Genomic DNA, 14,369 nt, shown 5'->3' with positions numbered 1-14,369 from the left:
TTGTTGAACGCTTTGGTAACATTGAAGTATTGAAAAAAATTATTTTTTTTTTTACCAAATACTTTCACGATTTCACACCCTACAAATGAAAGATATGCCTGAGCTATGGAAAAACCTCACAATCTCACGAGACCGGTCTGAGGTGCAAAATTGTTGTAACTTGGGCTATATGAGCTCAAATTTAGCAAAACGTAAATATAGGATCTATATCTTAATCTGAAGGCCACCGTAGCGCAGATTCTGGCGTATTCTGTCAAAAACTTCGAGTGCAAGTGACTTAAAATCTAGTTAAAATATTCAAGAAGTTGGGATATCTGAACCCAAGATCAGCATGTTTTGAACCTAATTATAAGGAAAATTTTTGTACATTCAAATACCAATTGCATACAAATTTGTCGTTCGCAAATTTCTCGGTGGTGGCTATCTAATGCTGGTGATATTTGGGAGGTACTATGCCGTGCATACAAGCCATGTAAAAACATCTCCCCAAAAAGATGTATCATTGCGTATTCGGTTATAAAAAGCAGTTACTTTATCATCGAGCTTAAAACTTGAAACGGACATCAATCATTGCTTCATGAGAAGTTTGTCCATGTTACATAATGAAATGTTCGTGTATATATTACTCTGATATTACTCGAAAAACTTCACTGGAAATATCAACAGCAAGAAGAGAGTATTTTGTGCTAAATTTCTTAAGGATGATAAAAAATTTACCTCATTATTGCCATATTTAAACCTAAACCATTTTCGACAATATTGCATACATACAGTGGCAGTCATAGAAGAAGACATTGTGCAAAATTTTGAGAAAACGAGTTGATAAAGCGCTTGCAAGGTCTGTAGTAGTGAACATCGTGTCAAAACATATATACTACAGCTATATCTTAATGTGAGCTGATTTCTATGAAACTCAGTGAAGACTCCTTTATGACTCTGCAGAGTCATTCGTGTCAAATTTCGCGAGGATCGGATACCAAACGAATATATTATTGCAATATAAGTTCAAATTGGACGAACACATACAAATGTATATCGGAGCTATATCCAATTTCATTTTCGATAGGCTTCGTCTATAGACCAAGAAACATGTCTGGGCCAAAATTGAGGATCATCGCATGAAAAATGCGATCTGTACTTTGTACACAAATTAACAAGACTAACAGACAGATGGAATCAGAAAGTCATTCTGAGTATTCAGTATATTTATCAATGGGTTTATCTTATTTCCTTCTGGCTCTTAGAAGAAAGTCATTTTGCATATTCGGTATATTTATCAATGGGTCTATCTCATTTCCTTCTGGGTGGTACAAACAAATGCTCTGTACCACAGAGTAAACAAACTTAGTTTAGAGTATACAAACTTGGTCCGCCCTTCACCATTTAGCCTGTTATAAAACAGTCAAAATGTTCAATGTTGTGTTCTGGAATGACTTGTAATGTTCATTTTTAGTACGGTCCATATCGGTCCACAATCTAATCTAGATCCCGCATTAACCGATCTCTTGTTTTTATGTTTTTATTTCTTCTGTTTTGACTACCAACATCTACCCTAAATGGATCCATAATCTTATACAGCTCCAATATATACCAATAAACCGATTTGTCTTCTTAAACGCCTAGGTTTAGCCTAAGGTTGAATTTTTAGCCTTTCATAAAGATGAGTTCACTTGGAGGCCCGACTTGGTTCATTGTGTTTTCCCAAAAAGGTGTCTAGGGGACAAGGTAAAGCAAAAGTGTGAGTCCCCTGATCAGACCTAGAGACATGATAGGGATGTGTAGGAAGAGAGTAAGGAGCTACATGACCGCGTGTTTGGTATATCATTGCGTGTCCTGTCGAAACCATGCCACCTGAGGGGACCTCCGGAAATATGTATAAGAGGTAACCAAGATCAGAAAATTCCGCCTCCCTAAGAGAGAAAACCTGCGAGATTATAGAACTGGCAGTCTCAATAATTTACCCATATCAAGTGTCTCGGAGTAGACTCACAATACCATCCCTGATTCTATTTTTGAAGAACAGCATCCATCTCCACCGAGAAAGCGAATTCTGGATATCTTATCCGTCATCGATATCAGTGCGAGGTAATCTACGACCTTATACATCTCCACAGAAAAAGCGAGTCCTGGAGATCTTATCCGCCACCGATATCAGTGCGAGGTAATCTACGACCTTCCTCAGACTTCCCGCCGCATCCATTATACCAAAAATGAAAATGTGGCCGGACCAGTCTTTCTGTATCATGCTGAGCTCCCTAGCTGCAGCGAAACCTTGGCGAACATATGCCTCAATAGGTTGCATATCTAGCTTCGCTTCCAAACCTGCCTGCGATGTGGATCTCAACAATCCTGTAACTTCGACTCACGCCAGTCTTAGTTTCTCTCGGACTCATAAATATGAGATATGTCTGTCCTGAAATGTTGGATGTTGGGCGTTGCTACGGTTTAAATAGCCCACTCGCCCGATTTTACACCTCTTTTGCGAGCTTTTAGCCCTGTATTCCACAAATAATACGCGTTATGTTATTCTCTAAGGCTTCAATCTTGTTTTGCCTGTACACCGAGGCCAATGACTTCTTATAACTCCACAAGTAGTCAGGAGGCATCATATTGGCGGGCAACTCACAGAGCCATTTTGAGATATAAACTGCTCAACAAATTCATCCTTCAATAAGAGCTTTTTGGCATGTGACACTGTTTTCTAAAAACCATATATTAACTACCGTAGCGCAGAGGTTAGCATGTCCGCCTATGACTCTGAACGCCTGGGTTCGAATCCTTGCGAGACCACCAGAAAAAACTTTTTTTAGCGGTAGTTTTCCTCTCCTAATGCTGGCAACATTTGTGAGGTACTATGCCATGTAAAAACTTACTCCAAAGAGGTGTCGCACTGCGTCACACCGTTCGAACTCGGCTATAAAAAGCAGGCCCCTTATCATTGAGCTTAAACTTGAATCGGACTGCACTCATTGATATGTGAGAAGTTAGCCCCTGTTCCTTAGTGGAGTGTTCATGGGCAAAATTTGCATTTACATATCAACTAAGTCCAACTGAGGCAAGAAAAGTTGCATATAATGGCTCAATATCATTAGCTTTTGACGTTAAGGTTTCATCCCACGGTTGTCTGTGAAGCAAATAAGGTCTGATGATGCCTCCAGCCCATAAACCAATCCAAAATATCGTTTTTTTTTTGTATGTATCAGTAACTCTTGAAAGGTATTTGGCTGTTTTTTCCTCCAGATGTGACAGTTTTGCTTGTTTTCATAACCATTTAGCCAGAAATGAGGTTCATCGCTGAACACCATGGTATTTTCATAGTAAATTTCAACCATTTGAAGTCGTTGCTCGTTTGTGAGTTTCCTGATGATGAAATGGCAGAGAATATCGAACATTTTGCACTTTCACAGATGACGTTTAGACACAATTAACAACCAATTCTGCTAACCTGAAATATTTACCCCGTCAAAAATTATCGTCTTGTGTCTAGTTTATGCCTTCTGAGGCGGACTTTAGAGGTTATCAAGTCCTCTTATGTCGCTGAGCTCCTGTGTTCGAATCCTGAAGAGAACATCAGAAAAAATTTTCAGCGGTGTTTATCACCTCCTAATGCTGGCCACACTTAATTCGGACTCGACAATATAAACCAGGATACTTACTATTGAGCTTAAATTCGAATATGATAACACACATTGATATGTGAAAAGTGAGACGAAGAAATTCTGCTTATAGTCTCAAGTCTACCGTAGCAAAATTTTGTGGTGAATTTATTGAAAGCGCTCGAAATGGATTTAAACATTTTTGTACTGTGAAATTCGTTACTTTCGTTGCTTTCTATTTATTTTCTGCAATTGATTTTCGTTTGACTCTCTAGAATAAAACGAATAATACCGGGCGCCCCTGTAGCCGAGTTGGAAGCGTGCTTGGATTACCAGTGCAGGGGTCGCTGGTTCGATTCCCGCCAGAAGTCTTGGTCTTTCGCTACTGTGGTATCACAATGGACTTAAAATTGTCTAAGTGAGTCTGTAAAGGACTGCCACTCTTACCTAACCTAGCTATATCTTATTTGCTCGTATTTTTTTGAAAGCTCCCTTTCTTCTCTTTTTGGTCCTTGTAGCATACTCCCAAGTCATTGTTGTCTTTAGTTTTATTAAATAGTTGTATTTAAAATTTTTTTGTTTGAGGGTTTGTCCTTACTTTTTGCAGTTGTTTTGTTTTGTATGTGTTGTTGTTGTTTTCATTTGACTCAAATGAAATGAAATGACTGCCTTAAATACGTTTGATAAATTACGAAAAATCTTATGAAATCTTAAAGAAAACATTATAAATATGAGTTTTACACCTTGAATTACTCTTCCCCCTGCCCCTCGCAATGGTGGCCGTCGCCAACACAAAAGGCCATTACCAATTATTGCCACTCTCTTTCCTCTGGCTTTGAGGTTCCTTGAGATTTTTTGTGGACATTGAAAGAAAAAAGAAAAAAACCTTACAGATCTCTTTGTTTTAAGGCTATGATGGTTTGGTGGCGTTTTTTCGTTTTTTTTTACATTTTGGTGGGGGGAAGAGCCACCATAAGCGAAATTACATTTTAATGACTCGGGCTTAGGAGCTAGCGAGCAAGCAAGCAAGCAACCACACAAAGGACAGACACAATGAGAGATGACCTGTGGATGAAAAACAAATCTAAAAATATAATAAATTTCCTTATGGCACAAGGCGCCTTTAACGCGTTAATCATTTTTTTGTGTATATATATATGAATGTGTAAGTGTGTGTGTTTTTAATTTTTTTCCTTGCCTTTTTATGAGGTTTTTGCGTTTGGTCTTCGGCTAAAGACAAAGTGATAAATTTGATTAAATTGATATTGTTCATCAAACATCAACGGGCAGCCTGAGCATCAACGGCAGTCATTCAGTCAGACACACCAGCACATATCTAATCATACACCGGGTAATTGTTTGAAAAATTTTAGAAGCGGCGTTTTTTTTTTACTGGGTCTTAGTAATCATTTTGTAGCTGGCTTGAAATATCAAACGCATATTCAATGAAAAATCGCTTTAAAGGCATTAAAATGAAACACTCGCGGCTAGAAAAAAAAACCGAAAAAATGTATATTAAAAAGCCAAAGCAGCAGCATTGGCATAAATAAATGCCCCATGTTCATGTCTTTTGGGATATTAGAGATCCATCCATTCGCCTGTCCGTCCAGCCGTCGCTTATCCATCAGTTCAACTACTCACGCATCAAACAAATTATAAATGGCTTATGTAGTTTGAACAGACCCGTCAAATAATTTTCGAAATTAAAAAAAAAAAAAAAAAAACGACTACAGCGCAAGTTAGAAAGAATTAAATAGAGTTTTATATGTGTTGGCTACACAATTTGATCTACTCATTCACATTTACAAGGGGTCTTCGAATGTGGCGGCCTGAGCTATACATTCGTTAGTTTCGGTAGGAGGTTGGGTAGGTATTTGCGCTGGGTTTCCTTGATGTTGGTTAGCGGTGTAATGTTTTTTTTTTTTTCATTTTCATTTTGATATGAAAGCATATTGTAATTAAATAGCGATTAGGCCACCATTTTCGTTTAAAAAGAACAGCAACAGCAACAACAACAATAGCAACAGAAATTATTTTATTCACCAGTAGTTTGGTATTTGGTTGATGTTTTCCAACCTCTTCTTCTACCACTTCTTTAATATCAAAAACCATTCTCCATATTAACTTGACCATTTTGGGGCCATTGGCCAATGTTAGAGTTGTCCATTTGGTCGGTTGGCTGGTCGGTCTGTTTGTCCATTGATGATGTTATGGAAAGGCAAATGGGTGCGTTTGTGCTGAATGTGTAGAAACTTAAACTCAAAGGAAATCATTAAAAATAATTACATTTTATGGGTATTGCAGTATAAATTAATATTACTTTTTAATTACGCCTGGTGAAAACACAAAAGAGGCGAAAGGCAGAGAGAAAATGAAACATAGAAATGAATACGCCAAAGGCCTGAAATACGAATAACCCCAATGGACTTAGGCTACTGCAGGTTCAAATGGAAAATGGCGTTTTAGTGAAATATAATAGGGATACATATAGTTGTATAGCCTTGAAATTTACAAGTTCGTAAATAGTGAAGAAAGACGCCATTTTATAGCAAAGTCTAAGCAATAATATGCCGTAAAAGTGCACCTTTTGTAGGAAAGTTTTTACATGAGCAAACATCGCATACATTTTGTCTGAATTTTGTAAATATACAAAATGAGCAATTTATGCGGATTTGTTGCTCTGCGACATTCCATGGGCAACAGCATTAAAAAACTGGCCCCTAATATTTAAAGTATAACTTAACTCGGTCAGGGTCTTTTGATGTTAGAGAATTCTCCCTACTCTTCATTAATGCGATTGCAAATTTCCACCTGAACATTCCATTAAGGAACAGGGGCAAACTTTTCACATATCAATGAGCGCTGTTCGATTCAGGTCCAACAATCATCGTGCCACAGCTCTACGTTCAAAATTTCAGATCAAACGGATAACAATTGCGACTTCTAGGGGTTCAAGAAGACAAATTGAGAGGTCGGTTTGTATGGTAGCTATATCAGGTTATTGTTCGATTTGGTCCGAATTACCACGAATGTTGAAGAAATACATCCTGTGCACAATTTCAGCTGAATCGATTGCGGCTTCCAGGGGTTTAAGAAGTCATATCAGGACATCGGTGTATATACAAGCCTCACCGAAACTATAACTCTCAATAAGAAGTATCAGTGCAAAATTTCAAGCGGCTAGAGGGACGGACAAGCTGATATGTCTAGTTCCACTTAGATTGTCGAGATGATCAATTAATCGAGGTGTTACAAACGGAATGACTAGATAAGTATACTACATTCTATGTTGGTGGGTATAATAAATTTGGTTAGTTAAAAAAAAATTGACAAAAAATGTTGGTTGAAATTTTTATCAAAATTTTGTTTGATTTGAGGTAGTCACAATCATCCTACAGAAGAGTCTTAACCCAATCAAAGAGTAAAGGATCGGTGTCAAGTGGTTTTTCAAGCCTATCAAACCGGACTCTCATTCGGCTGGCCTCTGACGCTAGCTTATCGTCATATATCTTGATCCGCCGATTTAGGGTCTTAGGCCTATAAAGCCACATTTATTATCCGAATTTGCTGAAATTTGGAACAGTCAGTTGTGTTAGACCCTTCAACATCCTTCTGCAATTTGGTCCAGAGCGGTTCAGATTTGGATATAGCTGCCATATAGACCGATCTCTCGTTTTAAGGTTTTGGGTCCATAAAAGACGCATTTATTATCCGATGTCGCCGAAATTTGGGACAATGAGTTAGTTTAAGCTTCTCGACATACTTCTGCAATGTGACACAGATCGGTTCAGATTTGGATATAGCTGCCATATAGACCGATCTCTAGATTTAAGGTTTTGGGCCCATAAAAGTCGCATTTATTGCCCGATGTCTTCAAAATTTGGTACAGTGAGTTGTGTTAGGCCCTTTGACATCTGTCTTAAATTTGGCCCAGATCGGTTCAGATTTGAATATAGCTGCCATATAGTCCGATCTCTCGACTTAAGGTTTTTGGTCCATAATGGGGCACATTTATTGTCCGATGTCGCCGAAATTTGGGACAGTGAGTTATGTTAAGCCCCTCGACATATTTCTGCAATTTGGTTTAGATCGATTAAGATTTGAATATAGCTGCCATATAGACCGATCTCTCGACTTAAGGTTTTAGGTCCATAATGGGGCACATTTATTGTCCGATTTCGCCGAAATTTGGGACATAGAGTGGTGTTGGCCCTTCGACATCCTTCTTTAATTTGGCTACAATCGGTTCAGATTTGGATATAGCTCCCATATAGACCGATATCTTGATTTAAAGTCTTGGCCCCATAAAAGGCGCATTTATAATCCGATTTCACTGATATTTGACACAGTGACTTATGTTAGGCTTTTCGACCTCCGTTATCTCCTCCTAATGCTGGTGACATTTGTGAGGTTCTATGCCGTGTTAAAACTTCTCCCCAAAGAGGTGTCGCAATGCGGCACGCCGTTCAGACTCGGTTATAAAAAGGAAGCTCCTTATCATTGAGCTTAAAAATTTTAATCGGACAACTCTCAGTGATGTGGGAGAAGTTTGGGAAAATTTGCATTTGCAGACTTCAATGAAAGGAATGAGGGGAAAAAGTTTAACATTTCTTAAAATCTTTTCGCTGCCTTGGTGCTTTTTTTTCTATAGTCAGCATAAAAAGAAAATCATTAAATCACTTACAAATTGTAAATCATTTTCCCGTCGTACTTTGGTTTGTTTTTTTTTTCTGAATTTATCCAAGTGACACTTGCATTCAATCTTGATTGATGGTACTTGTCTAGAAAACGTGCAAAGTGCATATATCTCTAGACTGGTGAACCAGCTCAAGCATTACAAATCAGAATAGAAAATCTTTTGATATCATTGCAATCGCTAAGTGAAATGATCATAGCGATCTTGCAGCACGAGGTGAATGGTATACTGCAGCGGCAGCAGCAGCAAAAGCATTTAATAAATGTTTTAAGGCTACGCGTGTAATTAGTTAAAGTTTTTGATTTGAGCATGTGAAGGCATGATGGCTGTGTTCCTCCTCATCTTCATCATCATCATTGTGGTCGTCATTGCCATAATCAGCCCTGCCTCACTAGGACTGGGGGGAATAAGCACTAGTCATCGTCACCACTGCAGCTTGTTTGATGTTCGAGTTTTTTTTTTTTTTGATTTTTTAAGGCTTTGCTCTTTGCGGTGAGGCGTCCCCAATCTACATATGATTTTTGTGCGTCCGTCCTTCTTGGGCATATACTAATAATACTGTGGCCCATGATAATAAGCATGAAATACCATTTTGGATTATAGTCACAAACAAAAAAAAAAAAACAGTTTAAGAAAAAAAAAAAAAAAAAAACAAAGAAAAAACTGAGACCAAAGAATAAGAAGCCCCATATTCTTAAAAGCAACACATGTTGTGAATTTGACAAGTATAAATATGGCCAGGCCGAAGAGGAGGATGATGATGATGTTGATACACAAGCACATGAACAAATCCCTAATAAGAAGAAATCAAGGGTTTTGATTCTTGAGTATTGGTGTTGTTTCTTTTTTAAGTTTTAGGATTTTGTTTTATTTAATTTTGTTTTTAATTTCTTCGTAAATAGTTTCGAAGCATGTTGTTGTAGTAAAAGTTGTGCTTTTTTGTTTAGTTAAATTACCTTTACTAATTTTTGGTTTTTCTCTTTCTTTCTTTTTCCCCACCAACAGAACGCAAACGTGGCCGTCAAACTTATACTCGCTACCAAACTCTAGAACTGGAGAAAGAGTTCCATTTCAATAGGTATTTGACCCGTCGAAGACGTATTGAAATTGCTCACGCCTTGTGCTTGACCGAGCGACAAATTAAAATCTGGTTCCAAAATCGTCGCATGAAATGGAAAAAGGAAAACAAGACCAAGGGAGAACCCGGCTCCGGAGGTGAAGGTGATGAGATTACACCGCCAAATAGTCCACAATAAATGTAATATTATTAAAGTAATATATATTTAAATGGAGAAAAAAAACTACAAAAAAATTATAAAATATTAAAAATAAAAAAAAAAACACACACACACAAAATTCAAATTCAACATCTTGACAAACCAACCATAGGCAAAATGAAAAAAAAAAACAACTGTATGATTTTGATATGAGAAACTTTATTTATTTTGTTATTAAAAAAATACAACTATTTGCTAAGAAAAATTGTATTGAATTGTTACATATAAGTTTAATTGTTTTTTATTTGTTTTTGATTTTTAAATTACAATATTGCCTAAAAATTAAGTGCATATATCAAAGGAGAGGAATATAAAAGAAAGGATTTTTTTTTGATAGGTTTGTAAGAAATCTTTTTTTGTATTCAAACAATTCAAAGATTTCAATCATTAGATCTTAAGTTTATTATTTTTATAAACAAATGTTTAATTTTCAAATTTGGCAAATTGGGCGTTAGGCCTAAATGTGAGAGAGTTGAAAATTCAAATGCCAACACGTACTTTTTGAAGAGTAATTGAGATACTTATAACAACCAATGAATATGTTTAAAGAGTTTTAACAATATTTAACAATTTTCTTACAATTATGTGTGGAAATTAATAATTTACGATAATTAGCAAGATTTTGAATTTAAAACTTATGTATGTATTAGCTTAAAGCAAGCTATTTGCTTATATTATGGTTTAAACACATCCAATGAAAAAGCTCACAAATTTGAAAAAAAAAATCCTTGAATTAAGTTTTATATGCCTTGCTTAACAAATTTAGTTGAGAACCTAATTTCGAGCATTGCAGGCCTATTAAAAACATATGTTACCGACTGTTATTATACGTTATCAATACTGTCTAGTGCAAGTTCACTCTAAAAATATTTGCATTATATTTGTCTGGATAGTGTTCAAGTATTTCTGAATATTTCCGAATTCCTTTTCTGCAATTGTAACAGAAGTTTAAGCATATATCGATGGTACAAGTGCAACCATCGGTGTCGCCTATCATCGAAAAACTTCTAAACTTTTTTGAAAGATTCATTGGTTTCTGATTATTTCGATTGTCAAATGTTCTGGATAGAATTGCAGCACAAAGTTGTACTGGATAGTCATCGATATCATGTGATAACAGAAAAAAATGACCGAATAATCGTGATTTTCTCCTTAATGTAATCAAAACAACAACAACCATAGAGAAACCCGTTGTTGTTGTAGCAGTGTGTTTTACACTAAGGCGGAAGCCCTTGGCGATGAATAACTACATCGGGTCAATCCGGTACGAAGAACCGGCTGCCATGGGATTGAAGAAACCCGTAACATAGAGTAGTTGTGAGTGTAGATAAGTGCTGTCTAAAATCATCATTTGTATGAACTTCTTATAACTTTGCGTACCATATTTGATGCAAAATATCTTCTGAACTTAAGGACTCTTATTTTTTAACTTAATTCATCAACATAATTCTCATCAAAAGCTATAGAACATTTCAGTTACAAAACGATTATTCCATGTCGCGTATCCCCTTTTTAGGATACGCTGAAAGCTAAGATAATTGAAAGTTTCAGATGTTTTTAGGTACCTGCATAAATGATGAAGTGATAATATTACCTCAATTACATGATACATATTCAATGTCTCCGGTACCGCGTTTGAAATTTTATATTTAGTTTGTATGTAACAAGATTTCGTCTCTTGAACTTTTATCTCTCTCAGCACTCACACATTAGTGAACTAAAAACCGAAAGTTTAAAGGCTCTTTTTACAACTTTTTTTTAGAATTCCTTCAAAGAATAGAACATTAACAGTCAGTTTATCTACTTTTGTGTCACTCGCAAACTCATTCGAAGATCGGGTTTCCCCATTACAAAATCAGCTGATACAAGCGAACGACTAGCAATGATTTTAAGTGAGATATTATTAGACAAATAACTTACTTTACTTTAATTGGCTATGCCAGAACATTTGTTCCACTAGCGGAACGTAGAATAGCGTTCCAAGCGCCTCAATCTTCTGCTCTAATTTTATAATTTCTGACCACCATCGGACTTTTGGTCGTCCCGGTTTGGGTGTACCACTGTGTTTGCCTTTAAAAGACTTCTTTGCTGCAGCTCCATCATCAATTCTGACAACATGGCCTAGACAACGCAGACGTTGTATGTTGAAACGTGTAACTATGCTACAGTCGTCATACAGCTCGTGGTTCATACGACATTAGACAAACAACAACTAAAGAAAAACCAAACCACGGCGTTGTCAATTTTACCCCATTGGTTCTAAAAAGTGAATCAACACACACACGTTATCCGATCAACCATAAATGTTTATAAATCAACATCAGTTTTATGTGAACAAAACGTTCGAAATTGTCACCAAGCGTTAAAATTCTAATGAAGTCTAATGTAACGTTACTTTTTAATGATTGCATTGATTGATTGATCCTTTGTGTCATCCTTTCCACGATCGTGTGTTTATTAACGCCTTACTACATTGCTCCACCGGCTCTTATGTAGATATAATATTTTAAGAGTCTTTTAAATGTAAGGTTGGTACCCAGCAAAAAGTCACATTACTGGGTAAATCAGTGGGTAATCCGAAACAAAATTCAATAGCCAATTACATTCAGGTACACCCTCAATATTACTTTAATATGGCCATGCCATTGGAGGAAAGTGCTTCAGAGTAAACATACCACCAAATGATAAATAAGTAATTCTTCTTACAAATACTGAGGTGCTAAATATGGCATACCTCTAAACATACCGAAGTATGTGTATGTCGAAAATAATAGTTTCGATTTAATAATATTTATTGCTTAGGAAAGATCAGGCAAGTGGGTAATAATCGACCCCTATTTCCTATTTCGAAATACGGTTTTATTCTTGACACACCCCTATAATTCGCATTCAGTATAACGAATCTGAAGTCCATTTTGGTTGTCAGACACTGGCACCCGGAAAACCTATTTAAAATTTCAAATAAAGTTTTCCATTGTGATAGTTTGTAACAAGAAAGATCATCAACCCAAAAAAGACTTCAGGCTCGTTCGCAACTTGTTTGGCGTTTCTTTTGCATTTGTATACTTTTTGGAAGATTGGGGAAGGACATACTAGAGAAGTTTCGACACTTTACTCTTCGGAAAATTAGTTAAAATTCATATTAAAGTATTTAGTAGCTGAAAGATAACTTTCTCATCACTACTCTTAATGGATCTGTAACCATCTACAAGCTCTCCCAGGTGCTTCAATTTGGACTTGCATGTTTTTAATCCCTCGAAGTTTTTAAACTTCACCATTCTGTATACAGTAGGAAAGAAATCGCCAAATTCAATAAATCCTAAAAAAAAAATTTTTAGGGTTAAAATATAAGCGTCTGATTGCTTTTTGTCTATTCTTCACTGAATTTTACAAAGGTCAATCAATCTGCGGTTCGAATTGCTTTCTTTTTTCATATGCAAATTTCAGTGAGATACTATAATCTTCTAAAATTTCTTGAAATTTTCGCTCAATATTTTTTTTTTTTTAAATTTAAATATTTGTTTTTTAAAATAATAATGTTCTAAAAAACTTACGATTCTTCTTTCTTACAAATTTAAATTTTGTTTTTTATATTCCTCTCCTTATATATAATGTACAATATTTTGTTTAAATTTATCCTCATTTATATAACTGTTCCGCAAATCTTATGTTTATTTTAATACCCTAAATTATTTTTTTTCAACTCGAATATTTAAATATTGTAAAATAAAATAAAACATCATATAATTTAAAGCAAATAATAATAATAGTAAAGTAAACTCAAACAAAACCAACTCATGTGACCTCAAATTTGAATAAGTTATTTAATGATAATTATAATACAAAAGAAAAAAAAAAAACAAAAACAAGAAAAAAATTCATGGAAAATAGAAGAAAAAATTTAATAATTTTATTTAAAAACTTTAGTATTAGTACACTATTCTAGAAAAACAAAACAAAAACCCCTTAGCATTAAAAGTAATTTAAAGAAAAAACACATAAAGATAGTGTGGAAGATAAACAAAGTTACTTATATATAACAAAAAAAAAAAACGATGTAAGAAAAAACAAAAATTGCAATGTATAAACAAAAATTAATTAATAAATAATGGTGTATTAAAAAGAAATCTATTTATATTTATAAAAGCAAAAAACCGAAAAAGAGAGAAAACCCCAAGTAAAAACCATAATTAAATAATGAATTAAAGAAAAAATGTAATGTATTAATATTAAACAAATTATTATTATTATTATGATTATTAATGATAATGAATTGCATGCAAAACCAGCAACACTAAGCATGCACTTTTACACTTACACACACACACTCAAAAACAAACAAATCAACACACGCTCTCATACACACACACACACACACAAAACGAGATATAAATAAAGAAACAAAACATAAATTTAGACAAAGATATACCAAACGATATACAATAATAATTATTAAATAAATTTATTATGAAAAAATAAAAAAAAAAAATATTTTCTTTTGCCTAACACTTGAACCACAACACACAAACACAGCACAAAGGAAAACCAAAACAAAGAAAATTGGGGAAAATCAACCAAAATTCTAGCACTTTACAAAAGACAAAGAAATTAAAAAAAAAATACAAAATTTCTTTTTTTTGAATTCATTGGCTTTTTATTCCATTTCAGACTTTTGTTTATACGTTTAAGGATTACAAAGCGAAAAAAAAACACTAGAAAAATTGAAAATTTAACAGGATATCATGTATACCAAAATAAAATCAAGTACACTTAATAATTCACAAAAGAAAAATTGGCACA

The 14,369-nt window shown here is 35.0% G+C and overlaps 1 protein-coding gene across 4 annotated transcripts in view; it reads left to right on the top strand.

Moving 5' to 3' along the window:
* LOC106081756 (homeotic protein antennapedia) overlaps nt 1-13,296 on the top strand; it is a 527,471-nt gene extending 514,175 nt beyond the window's left edge. For all 4 annotated transcript variants that reach the window (XM_059362108.1, XM_059362106.1, XM_059362107.1 and 1 more), the window contains one exon: nt 9,298-13,296. In XM_059362108.1, the coding sequence (XP_059218091.1) occupies nt 9,298-9,548 (251 nt within the window). In that variant the 3' untranslated portion in view covers nt 9,549-13,296. The remainder of the gene's footprint in view (nt 1-9,297) is intronic.
* Nucleotides 13,297-14,369: the final 1,073 nt, after the last annotated feature.

Source organism: Stomoxys calcitrans, chromosome 2 (genome assembly GCF_963082655.1).
Source record: "Stomoxys calcitrans chromosome 2, idStoCalc2.1, whole genome shotgun sequence".
NCBI classification, from domain to species: domain Eukaryota; kingdom Metazoa; phylum Arthropoda; class Insecta; order Diptera; family Muscidae; genus Stomoxys; species Stomoxys calcitrans.
The sequence above is the reverse complement of the archived record's forward strand: the minus strand, read 5'-3'. Positions and strand labels throughout refer to the sequence as shown.